The sequence below is a fragment of the Lucilia sericata genome, unplaced genomic scaffold (assembly GCF_015586225.1).
Source record: "Lucilia sericata isolate MDLA Ls3-8-SP2 unplaced genomic scaffold, ASM1558622v1 Contig000009F_arrow, whole genome shotgun sequence".
Taxonomy (NCBI): Eukaryota; Metazoa; Arthropoda; class Insecta; order Diptera; family Calliphoridae; genus Lucilia; species Lucilia sericata.
In genome coordinates, this window is record NW_023994049.1 from 1,063,447 (window position 1) to 1,087,881 (window position 24,435).

At 33.0% G+C, this 24,435-nt stretch overlaps 2 protein-coding genes across 3 annotated transcripts; both read left to right on the top strand.

The window, feature by feature from the left end:
• The first annotated feature begins 911 nt into the window (after nucleotides 1-911).
• On the top strand, nucleotides 912-4,027 carry LOC119603022 (uncharacterized protein K02A2.6-like). Of its 2 annotated transcripts, XM_037954887.1 has the most exons (3): nucleotides 912-1,262; nucleotides 1,323-3,508; nucleotides 3,612-3,954. In XM_037954887.1, exons 2-3 carry the CDS (start codon nucleotides 1,493-1,495, stop codon nucleotides 3,693-3,695), a joined length of 2,100 nt encoding a protein of 699 aa, XP_037810815.1. In that variant the 5' UTR covers nucleotides 912-1,262; nucleotides 1,323-1,492; the 3' UTR covers nucleotides 3,696-3,954. The 2 variants fall into 2 exon arrangements, with proteins under 2 accessions (XP_037810815.1, XP_037810807.1); XM_037954879.1 differs by having other exon boundaries at nucleotides 1,323-4,027.
• Nucleotides 4,028-4,172: 145 nt separating this feature from the next.
• LOC119603427 (uncharacterized protein K02A2.6-like) lies at nucleotides 4,173-5,687 on the top strand. The gene has a single exon (XM_037955462.1). The coding sequence runs from the start codon at nucleotides 4,173-4,175 to the stop codon at nucleotides 5,685-5,687; it is 1,515 nt and encodes a 504-aa protein (XP_037811390.1).
• The last annotated feature ends 18,748 nt before the right edge of the window (nucleotides 5,688-24,435 follow it).

Below are 24,435 nucleotides of genomic sequence, written 5' to 3' on the forward strand. Positions count from 1 at the left end.
AGCATTTCAGGTAGGTATACCTTTTAAGGAGGTAAATTTATAGGATTCTTATCGTTAAATGTGCAAACAACCTGTGATGCAAATTTAAAAATTACCAATATTGTAGCTAGTTGGCAAGGATCTGATCATGATTCCAATATTTTTAGAAATTCAAAAATCTACTCGAGATTTTTTGATGGGCGAGGGCTATCCAAATAAGAACACGTAGCTATGTCGAAAGAAGCTATGGGATATGGAAAAGAAGATTTCCAATTTTATCATTAGACATACGTTTAAAATTTGATAAAGTTCAGAGTATCATTGTTGCAACAGCTGTTCTAAATAATATTTGCTATATTAACAACGAACAACAAGTGCCAAGTGTAACAGATAAAGTTGAGGAAGCGGTAAATTGTGTACTATCGGCTCGAAACAACAATGGTCCCAATAATGATAGTAAAAATCAAATTCGACGAAAACTTATAAATGATTATGTTAAAAAAATAATCTAAAAGTTATAAAATATGTTACCAAACAAAAAATTACATTAATAAAAAACTAAATAACAATTCATTTAATTATTATCTACGTTCATAGGTTCATATTATGAAGTTAATAACAAAAAAACACTATAGGTGTTTAATAAAAAATTTTGAAATACACTTACACCTCGTTTTAACACGACAAAATAACATACAGCAAAAATTCAATTAATAGAAAAAAAAATAATTAATAATATAAAAAAAATTCTCAAACGAGATCTATATGATTATTTAAAATTCTTTGGGATGTTTTTTTTTCTGATTATTTAATTTTTCTTGAATTTCTAAACTATTCAACTCCACTCTTTGTTGCAATACACCGATTTCCATTTAATTTTTTTTCTTTTTCAGTGTCCATTCCTCTTGCATAATTTCCATTTTCAAATTATTTTTTCAATTTTTTGGCAACATCGGACCAGCAGACACCTTTAGTTGTTTGCTTCTCTTTCGTTTCTAATGCTTTATGTCTTTTAGTTTTTAGCATTTTTGGGGAGTAATGCTTCCATTTATCAAACTCCTGAGAACATGCTAAAATATTTACAAATATATAATAGGAATGTTGGCAACCCCAAATAAGCAACTCCTATGTTCTTTGTACTAAAATTATAACTGTCGTTTTTATATTGTCTTATATACATACTTTTATATTGTCATACATACATAGTTTGCCGCTATTACATTTTGTTATGTTTATTGTACATTGTTAAGTCGTCTAGTAAACATCACACAGTCATATACGCGGTAACTATTTTAAATTAATTTGTTATTTGTTTTATTATTAATTATTGTTTTTAAATAAAGGTTAACTTTGGGTTAGAATTAAACTCCATTGTTTCACTCAACCACCTGATAATCATAACAATTGGCGACGAGGATTTTAAACATAAAAAAAAATTGCAACGACATTGCAATATAAAAAAAAAACACGATCGTTTTATTTTTTTTTGTTGCGAGTGAAATTAATAAACACAATGACTTCTTTGGAACAAGTGGTTGGACAACTCCTAGCGCGTCAACAAGAGGCTATGGAAAAACAACACCAACTAATGGAAAGACTGATTATTGCTACACAAGGATCAACGGCAAGTAATGTAAGTGGGTCAACAACACCTTCTGCAAGTGTAACTGCCCCAGAAGCCTTGATGGACATTTTATCGAAAAATATACGTGAGTTTACCTACGAACCTGAAGAAAACCAGATTTTCGGCACTTGGTACGAGCGCTATGAAGATGTTTTCCAGGTTGATGCAGATCAACTTGATGATGCTGCAAAAGTGAGGTTATTGTTGAGAAAGGTTAGTAATGGCGTTTTTAACAAATACAAAGACTACTTACTTCCAAAACAACCTCGTGACGTCACATTCCAACAAACAGTGGACATCTTGAAAAAACTTTTTGGAAGGAAAGAGAGTCTATTCAGTACTCGTGTAAAATGTATAACAAATGTAAAAAAAGAAGACGAAGACATAATCAGTTACGCAGCCAAAGTAAATCGCCATTGTGAAAATTTTTTAATAAATAAATGCACTGCGGATAATTTTAAATGCCTTATATTTGTAAATGGATTGTCATCGCATAAGGATCAAGAATATAAAGCGAGACTTTTGACTCTACTAGAGTCTGAAACGGAGCAAAATCAATTGAATTTGGATAATTTAGTCGCTGAAGTGGAACGTATCAACAGTCTTAAACGCGATGTTTCAACAAATGAAAATCCAAATGTCAACTCAGTTCATAGTTCCAAGCAACGTACACCACAGAATGCTAATAAAGACCTAAAGCCAAGGCGACCGTGCTGGCAATGTGGAAATATGCATTTTGTCCGTGATTGTGGTTATACAACACACAAATGCTCACAGTGTGGTAAAGTTGGACATAAGGAAGGATTTTGCTCATGCTTTCCAGATAAAAAGCCAAATATAAACAAAAATAATCAGCAACATCAAAATAAAAGTAATTTCAAGAAAACGCGTAAAACAATAAAAAGCGTATATGCAACCACAGCAGCATGTCAAAATAGACGATACATTTCATTACAAATTAACAATGTAAATCTCTCTCTTCAACATGATACTGGTTCGGATGTCACGATCATCTCAAAGAAGAACTGGGTTAAAATTGGTAAACCAACTTTAGAAATTTCTCAGCACAAGCCAAGAGATGCTTCTACAAATGAAATTAACATAATAGGTCTGTTTCAGTGTACAGTGGTTATCAATAATCAAAACCAAACATGCAACATTTTGGTATCATCACTTCCTGATTTAAATCTTTTCGGTTCTGACTTAATGGAACAATTTAAATTGTGGAACCAACCCATTGATTCTTATACATCGTGTAAACAACTTCAAGTTAACAACACACTCACAGAATCTGAATTGCGTAAAACATACCCAGAAGTTTTTAGGAATGAAATTGGACACTGCACTCATTTTAAAGTTCACCTACAACTTAAACCACAAGCTGTTCCTGTTTTTCGTCCTAAAAGGCAAGTAGCGTATGCAGCAAAAGATCAACTAGACAGTGAAATTCAAAAACTTGAACGGGAAGGTATCATTTCACCAATAAATTTTTCTGAATGGGCTGCACCCATTGTGGTGGTGAAAAAGGCTTCTGGTAATCTACGTATTTGTGGGGATTACTCCACTGGACTAAATGATCAGCTAGAACCTCACACGTTTCCACTACCTCTTCCAGATGAAATTTTTATAAATTTTAACAACTGTTCAATATTTTCAATAATTGATTTAAATAATGCCTACATGCAAATAGAAGTCGACGATGACACGAAAAAACTACTAGTTATTAACACTCATCGTGGCTTGTACACTTTTAATCGGCTTGCCCCAGGTGTGAGATCGGCTCCTGGTGCTTTTCAACAGTGTATGGAATCAATTATTTCTGGTATTAAAGGCGTTTTTCCTTATCTGGACGATGTTATTGTAGCCACACCAACACGCGAAGAAAATATAGCAGCTGTAAAACAGGTATTTGAACGTTTAAAAAAATACAACATTACAGTGAATTTTGAAAAATGCAAATTTTTTAAAACTTCGTGTACATACCTTGGTTACCATTTTGAAAAAAAAGGCGTTTATCCAGATAAAAATAAAATTAAAAAAATTTTACAATTTTCGCCTCCCAAGAATATTAGTGAATTGCGGTCTTTTCTAGGAGCAATTAACTACTACGGTAAATTTCTACATGAAATGAGAAAGCTTAGAGATCCTTTGGATAATTTACTCAAGAAAAACACAGCATGGAATTGGTCATCATCATGTCAACGCAGTTTTGAGCGGTTTAAACAGCTTCTGTCATCTGATTTGTTGCTTACTCACTTTGATCCAAAGCTTCCTATCAAAGTAGCAGCTGACGCCTCAAACGTTGGACTGGGTGCATATATCTGTCATGTTTTTCCTGATGGCAGCGAAAAAGCAATTTATCATGCGTCAAGGTCTCTCACTCCAGCTGAGAAAAATTACATTGCAATACATTTCAACTCATGAATTCGGAGCAGCTGATATTTTATCTCGTCTTATTTCCAATGTACCAAAACCAAACGAAGACACTATCATCGCTTGTATTCAATTGGAAGATGACATCAAAAAGGTAATTAACGATATCACAAATGCCTTGCCGGTAACATTCAACATGATTTGTGCTGCAACTAAAAAGGATTCAAATCTCCAAGATCTTATAAAATTCTTACAAACTGGTAAGTGGCCAAATGAAAAATCTTCTGATATTCAGTGTTATTTTTCGAGAAAACAAGATTTAAGTATTGTTGATGATTGTGTTATGTACGGGGAGCGTATTATAATACCCAGCTGTTTTAGAAAACGCATTCTAAAAGAATTACACAAAGGTCATCATGGTATCGAGAGGACAAAGGCACTGGCTCGCAGCTATGTTTATTGGCCCCATATGGATGATGAAATTAAAAGGTATGTACAGAATTGTGCCAAATGCTCTTCAGTAGCAAAATCGTTACCAAAAACTTCACTTTATTCATGGCCATTAACAAAACAACCTATGGAAAGAGTTCATATAGATATAGCCGGTCCTGTTGATAATTTTTATTATTTCGTAATAGTAGATTCATTTTCGAAGTGGCCACAAATTTATCAAATTAAATCGATTTCTTCAAATTCAATTATAAATTGTATGCGCGATTTCACTTCATTGTTTGGAAACCCTGAATTAATAGTGAGTGATAATGGAACTCAGTTCTCCAGCAGCATGTTTTCCAAGTTTTGTCAAGAAAATGGCATTTTACACAAATTTACAGCTCCATACCACCCTCAATCAAATGGTCAGGCAGAAAGGTTCGTTGACACTTTAAAGCGCGCTTTGAAAAAACTCGAAGGAACGGGCACTTCTAGTGAAAATCTACAAACATTTTTAAAATGTTATCGTTCTTCACCAAATCCTAGCTCTGGTGGCAAATCGCCTTCTGAATTGTTCGTGGGGAGAAAAATAAGGATTAATCTTGATCTACTTAAAAAGCCAACAGAATCCCAATTACAACGAAACGAGAAAATGGAAGAACAATATAACAAACGTAATGGTGCTAAAGAGCGGATATACAATATTGGTCAGAAAGTTTACGCAAAATTATACAAATTAAATAAATCTGAATGGTTCCCAGGTATTATCAAACGAAAACTCGGAAATGTCAATTACGAAGTCGAAATCGAAAACATTCCTGAATTTCGTGCAGTTAGGTCTCATACAAACCAACTAAGACCTCGTTATTCTGAATCTGAGAACATAGCAGCTAATGATGTTTTATTTGATTATTTCAATTTAACAGCTCAACAGACTCCTCCTAGAGATCAAAATATGAGAGACAATGAGATTGAATATGTACCACTCACTGATGGACAGACTACATCTACAGATGAATTGCAACCTGTTCAAGATCCACTTCTAGTTACTTCACCATCTGGTTCAACAAACGTGAATAGTCAACCGACAACTTTAGAAAAGTTAACGTCAACATTAGAAGAAGGTGCAACGACTAGTAATTCAACAACAGATCCTGTAATTCAAACAGATGAAGCTTCCCCAGCTCTTCGAAGGTCCAATCGTAGGAAGCGTCCTCCTGTATGGACTCCAGATTATCATCTTCTTAAAAGAAAGAGAGATGTTGGCAACCCCAAATAAGCAACTTCTATGTTCTTTGTACTAAAATTATAACTGTCGTTTTTATATTGTCTTATATACATACTTTTATATTGTCATACATACATAGTTTGCCGCTATTACATTTTGTTATGTTTATTGTACATTGTTAAGTCGTCTAGTAAACATCACACAGTCATATACGCGGTAACTATTTTAAATTAATTTGTTATTTGTTTTATTATTAATTATTGTTTTTAAATAAAGGTTAACTTTGGGTTAGAATTAAACTCCATTGTTTCACTCAACCACCTGATAATCATAACAAGGAATTTGTCCAAAATAAAAAAATGCAAAAACATGTCGTAACATTTATTTCTTCACAACTATTTTCAGCAACATCTATAGGCTTATTTTCTAATATACATATGTATTTATTTGAATCTCTGAAAGGAATATAAAAATATAAAATTTTAAATGAAATTAGATAAATTTAGCAGGATGTTTTGTTTTATTTTTAATTTTTTAATGACTAGACTATAGACAAGACTAAAGACTAGACTATAGTCTAGTCTGTAGTATAGTCTGTAGCCTAGTCTATAGTCTAGTAAATAGCCTAGTCTATAGTCTACTCTATAATATAGTCTAGTCTATAGTCTACACCATTTTTAAATGAAATTGGGAAAATTCAACATGAAATTGGGAATTTTCATTTAATATTGAGAAAATTCAAAATGAAATTGTGATTTTCAATATGAAATTGAGAAAATTCCGAATAAAATTGAGAATTTCATATTAATATTGAGAAAATACCAAATGAAATAAAGAATTTCAATTTCATATTGAGAAAGTCCTAAAAATTGAGAAAATTCCAAATAAAATTGAGAATTTGCTTTTAATATTTAGAAAATTCCAATTGATTTTGGGAATTTCCAATTTGTATTAAGAAAATTCCAATTGATTTTTAGAATTTTATTTTCAAATTGAGAAAAGTCCAAATGTAATTGAGAATTTTTAATTAAAATAGAAAATTCCAATTCAAATTGGGGAAAAAAATTGAAATCAGGGAAATTACAAATGAAATTGAGAATTTAGAAATTTTCAAATGAAAATGAAAACCTTTTATGTTACAATTCTTTAACTATGTATGTAAAAAAAATGTTAAATCCAAGTATGTTGGATTACTTTTTTTTTTGGTCAAGAAGGCTTTTAACTTCATGTCAACAAAAAAAATAATTTCTTATTATTAAGGCCCAATTTACATGAAGACTTTTCAGACGTCTGTTTTTTCCAATTCTCTTTTGAGAATCTTCCAAAAAATCATGAACATTTATACGGTGATTTTTTACATGCAACTATGCATGTCTTTTTTTGATGTTTAATTGTATAATCCTTTTTAATTACTTATTCGTAATAAAAATAAAATGAAATTTTTAACATAAAAACCATTTAATTTGATTTAAAAAAATTTAATAACACGCTATAGTATTTTTTTAATGCAAATTTTAATGTTTTCATGTAAAAAAAGACATAATTATTTTTTTACATGAGCATAATATCAACAGTACGAATGAGTTTAAAGAGGAATGTCAAAAACAATCATGAAAATCCCAAATCATGTTTGTTTTCTTACCCCCCATTCTTCTATACCCCGCTCACCACCAATCATCGACAAACATGAAAACAGACGTCTGGGCAAACATGAAAAAAAATCATCGTGTAAATTGGGTGTAAGTAACATTCTTAAAAGTGAAAACGGGTGAAATTGAGTTACACCCAATTTACACGATGATTTTTTTTCATGTTTGCCCAGACGTCTGTTTTCATGTTTGTCGATGATTGATGGTGAGCGGGGTAGAGAAGAATGGGGGGTAAGAAAACAAACATGATTTGGGATTTTCATGATTGTTTTTGACATTCCTCTTTAAACTCATTCGTACTGTTGATATTATGCTCATGTAAAAAAATAATTATGCCTTTTTTTTACATGAAAACATTAAAATTTGCATTAAAAAAATACTATAGCGTGTAATTAAATTTTTTTAAATCAAATTAAATGGTTTTTATGTTAAAAATTTCATTTTATTTTTATTACGAATAAGTAATTAAAAAGGATTATACAATTAAACATCAAAAAAAGACATGCATAGTTGCATGTAAAAAATCACCGTATAAATGTTCATGATTTTTTGGAAGATTCTCAAAAGAGAATTGGAAAAAACAGACGTCTGAAAAGTCTTCATGTAAATTGCGCCTTAAAAGATAATTGCGGAATTTGTTTAACAAATATGACCCGCGATGAAATAAACCGACTCATTCCATGTCGTCACTTATTTCATAAAAAATGTATAACTATGGTCGCAACCAATTGTCCTTTGTGCAGAGGAGAAATTGAAGATAAGTTTTGAAGTCAATTAAAATAAATAATGTTATAAAATCCTATTTTCTTTACAGATTCAGAACATATTATAAGGAAAAAATATACAAATTATTCTAATACCGATCGCCATCGAATAGTAGATGCAGCAAATAAAGGATTGGATTGGGTTGAACTGGCAGCATCGCTAAGCATTTGCTATAAAACTGCACATAGATGGGCGATGCAAAACAATTCAACTTTGTTTTGTTTAATTTTTATATTTATGTTTCATTGTTATTTCCTTACATAGAGTACAATAAAATTTGTTTTTTACATACATATATCTGCATTCATATTTTTCTACTTTTTTTAATTTCTCTATTTTATTAGAAATTTTCTCATTTGAAAATTTCAATGGAATTTTTCTCAATTTCATTTGGAATTTTCCTAATTTCAAATTGTCTTTCCCAATTTGAATTGGAATTTTCTCTATTTTAATTAGAAATTCTCAATTTCATTTGGACTTTTCTCAATTTGAAATTAAAATTCTCAAAATCAATTGGAATTTTCTTAATATAAATTGGAAATTCTCAAAATCAATTTGAATTTTCTCAATATTAATTTGAAATTCTCAATTTCATTTGTATTTTTCCCAATTTGAAATTAAAATTTTTAATTTTATTCGGAATTTTCTCAATTTCATATTGAAAATTAAAATTTCATTTGGAATTTTCTCAATTTAATGGGTAATGTTCCCAATTTCACTTAAAAATGGTGTAGTCTATAGTCTAATCTATAGTCTAGTCTGTATCCTAGTATATAAACTAGTCTATAATCTAGTTTATAGCCTGGTTTATAGTCTAGGCTATAGCCTAGTCTATAGTCTAGTCTATAGCCTAGTCTATAATCTAGTCTATAGCCTAGTCTATAGTCTAGTCTACAGCTTAGTCTATAGTCTAGTCTGTATCCTAGTATATAGTCTAGCCTATAGCCTAGCCTATAATCTAGCATATAATCTAGTCTATAGCCTAGTCTATACTCTAGTCTATAGTCTTGTCTATAAACTACACCATTTTAAGTTTAAATTGAGAAAATACGAATTCATATTGAGAATTACTAATTAAAATTTAGAAAATAAAAATTTTAGTTCAGAAATTTAAATTAATATTGAGAAAAACCTATTTGAAAATGAGAAATTCAAATTATTATTGCGAAATAATAAAATAAAATTAAATTAAGAAATAGAAATTAACATCGAGAAAAAACAAACTGAAATTCAGAATTCCAACATTATATTAAGAAATTACAAATTGAAATTGAGAAATTAATATATGACAATAAGAAATTTAAAATTTGTATGGAATTATTTGAAAATATTTTTCTTATAAATTTTTTAAATAGGATATGCATTTAAAATACTATAAATTTCAATACAAAATTATTATTTCCTAATATTAATTTAGGTTTTCTTAATATCATTTTGTATTTTATCAATTTCAATTTGTATTGTCCCAATATTAATTTCGATTTCTCAATATAAATTGGGTTTTTCTCAATATTAAGTTGGAAATTCATCAATTTCATCAATTTTGATTCCTAAATTTAATTTGGTATGTCTCAATATTAAATTGGATTTCTGAAATTCATTTTGGTTTATCCCAATATAAGTTTCAATTTAAACTTAAAATGGTGTAGTCTAAAATCCATACCATTACTACTATTACAGCGTCGGTTATAAATACTTACTGTCATCATCATAGATGGACTCATGTCCAATTAATTGTTCCTCCTGTACTATATTTAGCACATTTTCGTCTAGTGTTGGGATGTTTTATACGGTTCTATCCTGTCCAAGGCAAAGTTTTTTTTAGCTTCCTTCTTTATATTTTCATATTTTGTTTTCAAAGTTTTGTAAGAACTTCAATGTTCTTCAATTTCCTCCCATCTTATTTTCTCTTCGGAATTCGTCCTGCCTGCTTTTTTTTGCACTCAATTATGTTCTTTCTATTTTCTACCATTTTAAAAGACACAAATTATTATTTAAAAATTACAAAATTAAATATATTTTTACAGAACGCGGCTGTCAAATTTTAAGAATTGCCGTATTTACGTGAAAATTGTTAGTAATGCCATATGTAATTTAACGAAAAAGTATGGCAATGCTTCCAAATTTTCTAACTTTTAACTGATTACTGGAAAACACAATCATCAGTTAAAGTGTGCCGAAATTTGTTCCAAGTTTAATCTAACAGCAAGTTAAGCCTAGTTTAAATGAGTAGTAAGAAACCCGCCCTGAGTCAACTAACTGATAATTATTATTGCTCTCAAATTTTGAGCTATAGATAATATTGAGCTATTGTCGAAATTTTATCAGAAATAATAATTTTGTTCGACAGTTCTGAAATTACATCTAAACTTCTCACAAATATTACATTAATTTGGATATTCATTCCGGGCCAGTAGTATAGTTTTTTCTTGCAAGTGTCTTTTCGATACCCAGATGAGGCGAATGCAGCCAAGTCGGTATCTTACGTTGTATTTTTGCTGGTATAACTAAATAGTAGAATAATAATGTGATCATGTTCATCCTCAAAATCGGCGCAAATAGCCACATAGTCAAAAATATTAACACAATTTTTCTTATCCAATGACATGTGCCAAAACTCGCTTCCCCGTGAATTGTTTTCTCCTCTGAAAATGTTCATTCGTACTTCGCTTATACTCATTTGGATGGCCAAATATCTATGGACCCCCACAGTTGAAACAAAAATGATTAATAATTTTTTGATCGGAATCCCTTTCCAGACCAAAAATATCGCGCTTTGAAAATTTCAAATATGTTAAAATTGTCTAAAAGTATACACATAAAATTGCTTTGAAACTTTGAAATTCCTTTAAGTACAGAATAATTTTTGATTTCGTTTTAAAGCCAAAGATATTGTCTTTAAAATCGAGCAAATAAAATATTTTACTTCCAAAAGGTTAAAGGTCAATTTTAATAGTGTATAGTACAATGTCAAATAGGTCAGACAGCCCCGTGTTAAAAATTATAAAAATTCATACCTGTACTCTCTTCTATATTTTAGTGAAATTTTTTTCGATGGAGAATCGTATAGTTCAGGAGTTATTAACCAAAACGTACGAAAAATTAAACAAACAGAAAAAAATACAAAGTGGAATCAATTTCAATTTATATGGAAAATGCTATTTATCTCAAACTGCAGGACCAATTTTAATAAAATGTAGAAGAAAATTATTAAGGACAAAATTTAGCATTACTGAAAATTTACTTTGTTACCACCTTATTAAAATACACGGTGAGGTACGTGGTGTTAAATGAGAGTACTTCGATTATAAAAAATATAAAAAAGCTTCACAAATCTGCAAATAAAGACCGATTCGGCAAAAATTAAATTGTTCTTATAGTAGACATTACGGATATTATAAAACTTAATGATAGTAAAAAGTTATAAAAAATTTAAAAATTATTTTATTTTAATTGTTTAACTTTATTATTTAAATTAAAATTTTTATTTAAATTATATCTCTTAAACATTTAAATTTAATTAGTATTGCTATATGGATCTAGCTTTACTATATTGTATAGATTACGAAAAGTTTATGATCAGTTAAATTTGATCTTATTTATAGATGTTAGAAGCTTTAAAATAATGTTTGAAGTCGAAGAGTTCCTTTTATTTCAATATTGTAATGACAAAAGATATTTTATATTTCATGTAAATCGGATCAGTTGTTTATGACATACGATGTAATATATCACATACATTGAAATTGATACTAATGTGTATTTTTCTGTTTGTTTAATTTTTCATACGATTTTCTAAAAAAAAATTGTTTTAAATTACGTTTTGGTTAATAACTCCCGACCTACAGGAGTCTCCATCGAAAAGTTTTGACTAGAATGTAGAAGAGAGTTTAGGTATTCTCATACCATGTATTTTTAAAATTTTTACCACGGGGCTGTCTGACCTATTTGACATTGAACTATACACTATGAAAATTAACCTTTAATTTTTGGAATTAAAATATTCTATTTACGCGATTTTAAAGACAATATTTTTGGCTTTAATATGAATTCAAAAATTATGTTGGACTTTAAGTAGTTTCAGAGTTATGGGTAATTATATGTATCTACTTTTATGAAATTTTAACATATTTTTCAGTTTTTAAATCGCGATTTTTTTTTTACATTGGAATGAGTTTCCATTCAAAAAGTCAATGATATGTGAAACATATTATATATTTTCCAGTCTGTTCTGTAAACCGAATCCGAGTAAATTTCTCGTTTAAAAACTAGTTCTCATAATTTTTTTTCGTTTTAAAACAGAGTACACCAACCTAGTCGAAAGTAAATCGAATTTAATATTATTCTAATAAATTAAATAATTATTTTTTGCGTTTTTTTATACAATTGTAACTTAATATAAATTCTATGGACATTTTAAACTCTTTTCATTTAAATGCATATGTTCATTTTTCTGAATTTTACGTTCAAATGAAAATTCGGTTTGCAGAACACCAAATACGGTTTATAGAACAGACATGATTGTATGTGCGGTAAGTTTCATTGAAATCGGAGATGGTAAATCCGTTTTCACATGGATTCTCCCAAGAGTCTTCTATAACAATGCTAATCCGGTATTAAATTACTTTTCAATTTAAGCAACAATGTTGGATTTCATCCGAACTTATTCACAGAAACCAAGTATACCAGTTCCAATCAATAAATTTAACGTTTTTATTAAACTGGTATCCCAAAATTAAATTCAATTATGTATGTACTTTTATATTTTAGAGTACAGTGACGCTTTTGCGTTTTTGTATTAGTGACCAGATAATAATGGCCAACTATTGCTAATATTTCAATATTGTAAACTCATTTTAATTATTAATTTAATTGTTCACTAATAGGCAAATTTCGTGACTGTTTTCTTCACTATTTGGTACGGCCAAATTCCAATTTTCATTTCATCACTTTCATTTTCATCATGACTATCTTCAATAACTGATAAGCCACAGCACCGTTTTCATCATCACTACTCCCCTCTTAATGATGGCTTACAATAACAGGCTTTTCACGTTGCTTGATATTATCTATATTCATCAAATAATATAATAATTGGGATCCTTGCATACGAATCAGGTTTCTTTCCAAACCATGTGTTTTAATGTTTTGTAGCGAACTTGTTGGTCATCGATTTATCGCGTATGTCGCTTTTAAGGCACCTTCATGTTACATATTTAGCGGTACATTTGAATAAAAAAGCATGGCTCTTACCTTATCCTTTAACGTGCGGTTGAATCCCTTAGCCACACCATTCTGCTGAGTACTACGATAATTTTGGTCTCTATTTAGATACCTTTTTCCTTTTACCAATCTTGCTGATCTTTTGGTCAGAAATGATATTTGATATTTTGAATCCAAACATTGCAGTTACCATGGCTTCATATTCATTTAACCATTTAAAAACTTGAGATTTCTCTTCTGAACGGTAAATAACAGCAAAAGGACTAAAATTATCAATGAATAATCCAATATAACGAGACCTATCCACAGCAACAGGATCTATCGGCCCACAGACATCCGTATAAATAAAAATTTGTTCAGAAAGCAAAAACAACAAAATTTAAGGGATTTAATTCCCTTTTCGGTTCATTATTTCACATTTAAAATGGGGAGTTATTTCATTATGAAATAATTCCTCAAAATTCCAAAATGAAATAAATCCCTAAAAATATTTTTGGGCTTTATTTCATTATATTAATGATGAAACAGAACTGGGGCATAGCGCTTTTTTCCATACAAATTGGCATTTTTTAAGTCATAGAATGCGCTTGTAAAAATAGATTTTATTTTATTTTGAGAGCGTTTATTTTTATGCTCACAATTTTAGGTACTCATTCTCCCAACAGCGTTACCATACTTTCAAAATATTTTCATATATTTTATAAACAAAACCATGTAAATAGGCAACGAAAAATAACAAAAGGAAATAAATAGAAATATGAGAGAATTTGGCGCAATTTACATGAAGACTTTTCAGACGTCTGTTTTTTCCAATTCTCTTTTGAGAATCTTCCAAAAAATCATGAACATTTATACGGTGATTTTTTACATGCAACTATGCATGTCTTTTTTTGATGTTTAATTGTATAATCCTTTTTAATTACTTATTCGTAATAAAAATAAAATGAAATTTTTAACATAAAAACCATTTAATTTGATTTAAAAAAATTTAATTACACGCTTTAGTATTTTTTCTCGGGGGAGTTTTCCAGATTTTTCCTACCGAGCGCGTCCCCGGGTGGCGGATAGGGGGTGGTGATGGACCATCTGTCCTCTCCCAGCTTTAATTTCACTTAAGCTGAGGGAGGGCAGATTGTCCACCACCTGGGAATATTATATTCCCCGCGGACCAAAAAACTGGAAAAAAAAAAACAAATATGGAAAATAAAAATAAAAAGATAAAAGTTACGGTGCAGGGCCTAAATAACCCAGTACCGGCGGCAAGTGTTGATCTACTCGCGAGTCACGTGTCGTCGTCATCCTGCAATCGTGAGCAGAATACTACTACGGAGGTGGGTACCTTGGCCTCCGTGGCGGACAATGCGTCAAGTGTACAGCATGCCGCTGGCAAAAATATAGGGGTGAAAGAGAAGGATGTACTCGGAGAGAGCTCTAAGCTACCTCAGCCTTTAAATATAGGTGAGGGTTCCGACTCTGAATCCTCAGATGATAATAAAAATAATACCATTATAGCAAATCCCAAAAAGGATGAAGTAGAGCAAATGGTGAAAGAGGTGAGTGATAGCATAGCTAAACTACCTATTACTAAGAAAAGACTTTCTGGAGCACAGAGGAGGAAGTTGAAAAAGATGCTTCAGGAAATCATAGTTAGTCAATCCCACGACACTCCAAAGGAAAAATCGAACTCTCTCACAAGATCTGAGGCAAAAAGGATCAGGTCTCCCGAGGAGTTGACAACTGAGAATAAACCTAAGAAGAAAAAGAGCTCCCCGTCTTCTAATACACAGTCGAAGCCAAGCCATACTTCACTCAAAGGAATCTCAAGTGAGAATCCTGCGAGTAAGGGTGACAACGCCAAGCCAGATATTCCGAAGACGAACACGTCGGCGAAATCAACCTCGAAGGTAAGGGAATCTCAAAAGAAGTCCCGAAAAACGAGGAAGGAGAAGCTAGACGGAGGAAAAGGAAAAGAGCCGCCATCTTACGCCACAGTTGCCAGAAGTAGGCACCGGGACGATCTCTGCTATGCAGTTTACGATGCCGGTAATCCGACAGGCAAAATTCCAATAGACCAACAGAGTAAAATAGAAGACCTGGTCAACAATAAGATAGTGGACCATGCAATCGCTTCGAAGGGCAAACAACCAATAGAGAGCGAGAGCTGCGAGTTCAGCATGGGCGTGATGTTGATGAGGTTGGCATCTCACCAATGTGTTAGCACCCTAAAGAACTTGGTGGAAAGTATCCCTCCTCCCTGGGACGGCGCTAGGCTGGGACTGGCAAAGAAGAGCGAGCTTCCGGTGCTCCTAAAGTCCACTGTCTACATAAAAGGATGGGGCAGTAAACTGGCTAATGAACGTATACTGGAAATTCTTGGAGGTCAAAATGCTGAGCTGGCCGTGGAAAAATGGGATGTCTTTTACAGGAAAGAAGAACCTGAGGGAACTTTATTTGTAATAGGTATCGACCAGAAATCCATGGCTAGTCTTGCCAAGAATAAAGGTAGAGCTTACTTCGCCTCTAAATCTGTCATATTCAAAATTGGGAAGGTGCCGATTGGAAGGGCTGTTACAACAAGCCTCGAAAAGGATACTAAAAAACCTAAGACCACAGCATCAGTATCCACTACTGATAACGTTGAGGAGTCAAATCCTAAAATCGAGGAATTTACCATTAACTCGCCAGAAGAAAGTGTAGTTGCCCTTTCCAAAATTGGGAAGGCGCCGATTGAAAGGGCTGTCAAAACCGGCCCCGACAAGGACACTAAAATACCTAAGACAGTACCCAAAGCATCATTAGCAAGTACTAGCAATGTTGAGGAGTCAAATCCTAAAAGCGAGGAGGAAATCACTCACCCGCCAGAAGACAGAACAGCAATGCTCTCCAGAATTGGGAATGTGTCTATTAAAAATATTGCTATTCCTATGCCTGATAAGGACACCGCAGTGCCATCAACAGTACTCACTGCATTAATAGCCACTTCAGGCTATCCGGAGGAGTCAAATCCAAAGAGCGAGGAGGTGACCACCAACTCGCTGGAAGACAGTTTAATGGATGACCATGATTGAGGTTATCCAAATAAACCTCCATCGGAGCGAGACAGCTACCAACGCTCTGATGGCTAAAATCAACACAGGTAAAATACATATAGCTTTAATCCAGGAACCTTGGACGATTCGCAACAAGGTTTCTGGATTAAATCACGTAAATTTCCAACTTTTCTACGCTGATACAGGATCTCGCCCGAGAACATGTATCTTATGTCACAAGAACTTATGTTTTCTCCTCTCAACAGGATTATCAACATCGGATGCAACGGTGCTGAAGCAAGGTCGTGGCAACATATTCCTTGCATCTATTTACCTGCCTTTCGATTCTCCGACACTACCACCAACGTCGGATCTGATGAAACTGGTTGAAGAGGCACAAAGGAAAAATAAGAAAATTGTAATAGGTTGTGATGCCAACTCGCATCATGTAGCTTGGGGTAGTACAAACACCAATCGCAGGGGACAAGCCCTCATGGATTTCTTTAATACTAAAGACTTGATAACATTGAACTTAGGTAATAAAGCTACCTTCGTCAATAGAATCAGAGAAGAAGTATTAGATATAACTATATGTTCAGAAGAGCTTATAAACGAAATTCAGGATTGGAGAGTTTCGGACGAGCACTCCTTTTCTGATCATCGGTACATAAGATTCAAAATACTAAGGCCACCACCAAAGCCGATAAAGTTTCGGAATAAGTCTAAAACTAATTGGACAATGTTCGGGACCTTACTAAAGAACCGTTTAGGTCAGGACACTTTTCAATGTCGAAATAAAGAGGATATAGATGCCAAAGTGGAAACGTTCACAAGTGCCCTGGTTGAATCGTTCGAGGACAGCTGCCCTCTGCGAGAGCGGAGATCTGCCCAGGAAAAACCCTGGGTAACTGGGGAGATCCGGAACCTTGGGAAGACTCTTCGCAAACTATTTAACCGGGCACGGCGTAAAAAGACCGCAGTATACTGGGATGAGTATCGTAATAAACTTGGTGAATATAAGAAAATCGTTCGAAAAGCCAAACGAGACTCCTGGAAACTTTTCTGTGAACAGGTAGATAGCGTAAATGACGTATCGAAGATAAAAAAATTCCTATCCAAAACTCATGTCCAACCGGAATCTATGATCGATGACACGGGCAGGAGGCTTGAGGATATGGAGGAGACAATGAAACTCCTAATGGATTCTCATTTCCCACCCGGTATATCGAATAACATAGATGAACCGATATTGGAGGAAGGGGAGGGTAACACGGAAATAGTAATTACAACTGACATGGTGAAAGGGGCAATCAAGAGCTTTGCTCCCTATAAAGCTGCAGGGCCGGATGGAATTTTCCCGGCACTTTTGCAGATGGAGGCGGGACTGGTTTCCGTACATCTGTCACAGATATTCACGGCATGCTTAAAATTGGCATATACCCCAGTTAAATGGCAGGATGCAAGGGTAATATTTATACCCAAACCAGGGAAACCTAGCTATGCGACACCTAAGTCCTATCGACCAATAAGTCTTACGTCCTTCCTACTTAAAACCTTGGAACGGATAGTCGATAGCATGGTTAAAAGCAGCATACCATACAATGACCTTAAATATAAGCAGCATGCTTATGTAAAGGGACGATCGGTGGAAACCGCTTTAAATGAAGTTGTCCACTACATAGGTGAATCTTTCGATAGCAAACTGTATACACTGGCAGTATGCATTGACATCGAAGGCGCTTTCAATAACGTGCACACTGATACCCTTATCCAATCCCTAGACCAGTTTTATGTTGACCGGGTGCTCCGTAACTGGATCAACTACATGCTAAGGAACAGATGGATAAGCTGCGAGATGTACGATATAACTATCAGGAAAAAGGTATTTCGCGGTATACCACAGGGTGGTATTTTGTCACCTTTACTCTGGGTCACCACGATTAATAGCCTCCTAAGGACCCTAACCGAGAAAGGACTTAGACCTGTCTGCTATGCAGACGATGTCGTAATACTTTTAAAGGGAAAGGATCCAAATTACTTGTGTAGAAGAGCTGAGGAGGCTCTGAATACGGCCTTGAGCTGGGCTCAACCGAGAGGCCTCAATGTTAACCCGACGGAGACGGAAATCTGTCTTTTCACAAGAAAGACAAAAATTTCTACATATACTGAACCTTGCTTCTTGGGCAAGAAGATACCGGTGACAGACAAAGTTAAGTATTTAGGTGTAATACTTGATCGGTGCTGGGCGATATGTAGGAGAACCATAGGCATGAAATGGGGTCTTAGTCCTACTATGACAAATTGGCTTTATAAAAGTGTAATTAGACCAATTCTAGCTTATGCTTCAATAATCTGGTGGACTGCTTTGGACAAAAAGTGTAATATCAAACTACTACAGGGAGTTCAGCGTACATGCTGCTTGGGTATAAGTGGTGCCATGTGTACTACTTCAACCAAGGCTCTGGAAACGTTGCTAGATATTCCACCCATTGAAACATATATAAGATATGAGGCGGCGCTTACAGCCGAACGGCTCTTTACTTTAGGCGAACTGGCCAAAAACGGTTATAGGACACGTCATCAATGTATACTGGACACATTGGAAGGTTATACACATTCATCGGACGTGCCTGATCGCATACCAGACACTGAATATGTCGGAAACTTTGAAACGCTAATCCCAGATAGAATGTCTTGGTCAAGCGGAACATTAGAGCAAATACCAGTAGGAATCCGTTGCTACACGGATGGCTCTAAATTAGGGGACAAAGTGGGTCTGGGGTTCTATATTGAAGACCCAGAAACAGAAATATACCACCGTTTACCTAATCATAACACAAGCTTCCAGGCAGAAGTACGAGCAATAACGGAATGTGTAAATTGGATTAGAATAAATATGGCGCCCACAGGGCTTAATATATTTACCGACAGCCAGAAGGCAATTTGTGCGATATCAGGTGATAGAATTAAATCTAAGACCGTATTGGATTGTAAGAAAGCTTTAACTGAATACTCTCCCAGAGGTAAGGTTCACATCATATGGGTACCAGGCCACTCGGGAGTAATCGGCAACGAAAGGGCGAATGTAATAGCTTTAAAGGGAAGGGAGCTCGATGTAGTTAACCTGACAAACGCAAAACCATTCGACGCAACAAAAGCTGAATTAAAAATATGGATGAGAGAATCCCATAAGGCCTCTTGGAATAATGAAACGGTGGGTAGAACCACAAAGATTCTATGGGGTGACCCTGATGAGAGCAAGACGAGAAATCTTCTCAAAATGAGCAAGTCTGAGGTTAGTATGATGGTACGTATTCTCAGTGGACACACAGGATTACGAGCACATCTATACAAAATTGGACGTGCGAATTCATACGAATGTAGAGCATGTGGAGAGGACAGTGAAACTCTGGAGCACTTTCTTTGCCATTGTCAGGCATTCGTCGAAGTTAGATCCAAGTATCTTGGAAGTGATGTTATTCCGGAAATAACATTCTTAACCAACACCGATTGGAAGATTCTTAGGAATTACGTCCAGGAAACTGAGTTTCTGAACATTCAGTAAACAATTTTTTTTTTTTTTTTTTTTTTTTTTTTTTTTTTTCTTGAATTGGAGCGCACAACAGGCCCGATAGTGGCCTAGGTGTATTTCTTCGGATTTGATGTAGTATACATCCTCCTATCAACCTAACCTAACCTAACTAGTATTTTTTTAATGCAAATTTTAATGTTTTCATGTAAAAAAAAGACATAATTATTTTTTTACATGACCATAATATCAACAGTACGAATGAGTTTAAAGAGGAATGTCAAAAACAATCATGAAAATCCCAAATCATGTTTGTTTTCTTACCCCCCATTCTTCTCTACCCCGCTCACCACCAATCATCGACAAACATGAAAACAGACGTCTGGGCAAACATGAAAAAAATCATCGTGTAAATTGGGTGTTTGTAGTTACTGCCCAAGGCGAATTCATACAAGGTGGTGTTATTCAATCAGCTGATAATTTTTTTCTTAATTCGCCTGGTTTACGTAGCTGTCAAAGTTTGTTATTGTTTACATTTTTATATTTAAAAATGTCCGTTAAACGGAGAAAAACTTCGCTAATATTTTGAATTATTTATGTAAAAAATCTAAAAATACAAATATCATTTTATGTAAATAATAGCATAATTGGTATGTATACAAATATGTTATTTAAGAAAAATATTTGTTTCTATTAAATGTTAACATATTACACAATATTGTTTTATATTTTATATTAAAATTGTGTAGATAACGTGATTAACTAAAAAAATCTCTTTCGGAACACTTAATAATAAGAAACGCATATGAAGTATTTACCCGGCTGGCGGCAGCTGACTTCTACGTTATGGTTTAATTTTGAAATCTATTAAATGTTAACAAATTAAACAATATTGTTTTATATATACACTATGTAGATAAAGAGATTAACTAAAAAAAGTCTGTTCCGGAACGCTTTATATAACAAAACATATATGAAGTATTTGCCCGTCCGGCGGCTGCTACATTATGGTCAAATATTGAAAATTACTCCGCCGGAGTAGAATTATCCATTCGCAACAAATATTCATTCAATCGTAATATAATATTCTCATGAATATGTACTTTTTTATGTTTATTTTTCACAAAAAATTAAGTTTTACTTAACTTCAGGCACTTACTTAAATTTTGCAAATTAATCTGCCGGAATAGAATTTTTCGTTTGGAACAAACATTATTCAATTCAGAATATATTTTCCTCACAAATTTTAATATCTTTATCTTTTTTTTTTTAATAGAATATAAACATTTTACAAAAATTTTTCATCAAATGAATTCGCCTTAATTATGGTTTTTGACATCTACGTAAACCAAATGCAAAAACAAAATACATGTAAAATGTTGTTGTTGCAGAACTGCCACCACCTTATCTGAATTCGCCAGCGCTGCGAATTATGGCCCCAGGTAAAATGGCCCCAAAATATAAAACGAAAATCGCCCCAACGTTGGGGTCAAAATTCATTATGAAGTATAACCCTAAAATTTTTTAAGAAAAATCACCCCAAAATTAATGAAAAATCTCCCCAAGGTTGAAATGAAAAGTGTCCCCAAATATTGGGTTAATTTTTCGTAATGAACAATTACCCCAAAAATGTAAATGAAATTTCACCCCATTTAATTTTAATTCATAAATGTCATAAAGTCCAGTGTCATATTTTCCATTGGCGTTATGACTCACTAAATTGAGTCTAGTGTCCATGGACGTTATAACAATTTCAAAAGTGTCACAATGCATATGAGCAATGTAACATAAAGTCCATGGATTTCAAAGAGTCCATTGATCAAAAGAAGGCTTAATTTAGCGAAGCCGGTATTCGAAATACCCTAGAGTTTAAAACCCTGCGCCCGGCCGAAGGCCGGCTATCCAGAACACTTTTTAAATGGAATCCAAAATGCAACATACACCAAATTTAGGATAAATTCTTTTGAGGGTAAGAATGTCCCTTTCTTAAATTCTTTACAAATTTTCAAATACAGTTCTGTTTTAAAAGTGATACAATGTCAATGGACATTATAACACTTTTAAAAATTGTCATAACGTCCATGGACACTATGCAACTTTTTGGTGTGTCATATCGTCAATGGACATTATGACACCCCACCTCAAATATATGCTAATATATTTATAAAATTTAATATTTAATAATATTTGTTGTATTTTCATGAAATGTTTGTTAATTTTGAACATTTTATGAAAATACAACAAATATTATTACATAAAATATTTTTTATAAAATCGCGCGATTTTATGTAATAATATTTGTTGTATTTTATGCATAAAATATCGCGCGATAATGTTCTGAATTTTTATAAAATATTAATAAATAGTAATAATGAAAGATCACCCCTAATTATTATATGGTTTTTAGGTCCCTTTTTAATTTTTTAATATTCATATATTTTACAAAATTTAAGAATGAAAATTAGCCCCAAAGGAAAAAAAGTTTTGTTTTGGGGTATTTCTTCATTTCATTTTTATTTTTTTGCAAAATGCAGTATTACCCCAAAGGTAAAAATGTTGAAATACCCCCAAAAAAATATGTAAAAAAAACAAAATTTTCGTTTTTTTGTTTCCTGTATCTTTGTTGGGGCCATATTTCGTTTTATATTTTGGGGCCATTTTACCTGGGGCCATAATTCGCAGCGCCGAATTCGCCTTGTTACTGCCGTAGCTTTAATTATGGGCTTATGTCGTTTTGACAACGTTTTTGCTTGAAGTTACAGTCGTGTTCTGTTTCATCATTTACTTTTATTACATGAAATAATAAATATTTGTTTGATAGCCTGCCTTCGGCCGGGCGCAAGGATTTTATCCTCTGAAGTATATTGGACACCGGCTTCGCTAAGATTACTCTCTCCCTGTCTGGAGATCTTAATGCCTTTGGCCGGCTCTTTAAGAAGTATTTATTAAGCGAAGCCGTTGTTAGACATACCATAGAGTAGAAAGTCCTTGCGCCCGGCAGGCCGTCTATTAAGGAACTCTTTATTAAGCGATTAAACTGAAATGTATTAAACTTTGAAGCCCCACTCAAAAGTATGAGCGACCTACTTTTTTAAAAATGTCACTAACACCGACTTGTTCCATAATTTGTTATTTTCTATATCTAGATGTCGAATTTTTAAATGGGAACTTATTTCATTTTAAAATTAGGGATTTGTTTCATATGAAATAAATCCCAAAAAAAAATTCATTTCGTTGGGGCTTTTTTTCATTTTTTAATTTGGGAATTATTTCATAATGAAATAAGTCCCCAAATTTGGGAATTATTTCATAATGAAATACGTCCCCAAATTTGGGAATTATTTTATAATGAAATAAGTCCCCAAATTTGAGGAGTTATTTCATTTTCATTTTTATGACGCCAAATAACTCCTCAAATTTGGGGACTTTTTATACCCTTCACCTTCGTGAGAAGGGTATATATAAGTATATATATTCTGAATCCTTATGGATAGCGGAGTCGATTAAGCCATGTCCGTCTGTCTGTCTGTCTGTTGAAATCAGTTTTTTGAAGACCCCAGATATCTTCGGGATCCAAATCTTCAATAATTCTATCAGACATGCTTTCGAGAAGTTTCCTATTTAAAATCAGCTAAATCCGTCCATAAACAACGGAGATATAAACAAAAATCCGAGACAACCTCTGAAAATTGCATAAAAAATAAGCAACAACAACACTGCTTATTCATTGCGTTGTGTATTTTGTTTTTTAGAGTATTTCGTTTCGTATGTTTCGTTGGCTGTGTGTTTCATTGCCTTGTGTATGTTGTTTTTGTTTCTTGATGTATACAGTTTCGTATGTTTGGATGTCTGTTGGTTTCATTGCTTTGTGTATTTTGTTTTTGTTTATTTCGTTTCGTATGTTTGGATGTCTGTTGGTTTGCCTGCCTTGTGTATTTTGTTTTTTGTGTGTTTGTTTCGTTTATCTTTGTTGTTGTTCATTATGTTTTGCTATTGCTTTAATAATGATATAGTCAGGAAAATGAAATAAATTTAAATTTTATAAAATTGATATTTTTTAAATACACTATGGTGAAGATTATATAAGATTCGGCACAGCCGAATATAGCACTCTTGTTTCATTGTAAAATAGCTGTCCAAATTAAAAATGAAGATAGCCCCAACGAAATGAAATAACTCCCTAAATTAAAATGAAATAACTCCATAAATTAAATTGAAATAAATCCCTAATTTTAAAATGAAATAAGTTCCCATTTAATAATTCGACATCTGGTCATAAAAAATAAGAAATTATGGAACAGTTCGGTTTAAGTGACATTTCTAAATAAAGTAGGTCGCACAAACTTTCGAGTGGGGTTCCAAAGTTTAATACATTTCAGTTTAGTCGCTTAATAAAGATCTAATGCTCTCTGTGAAAGCTAATAATTAAGCTTAACCTGAGAGCATCATATAGTGGACAAGTAGTCCTAGAGGTCCGACAGGTGATTTCATTGAAACATCTGATTTGGGCTCACATTTTTTTTAAATTATTCGATTGTAAATTCTTCATTCCTGAACAGACAATTTTTTCGCAAAATATATGTAAATGAGAAACTTTAGGAACC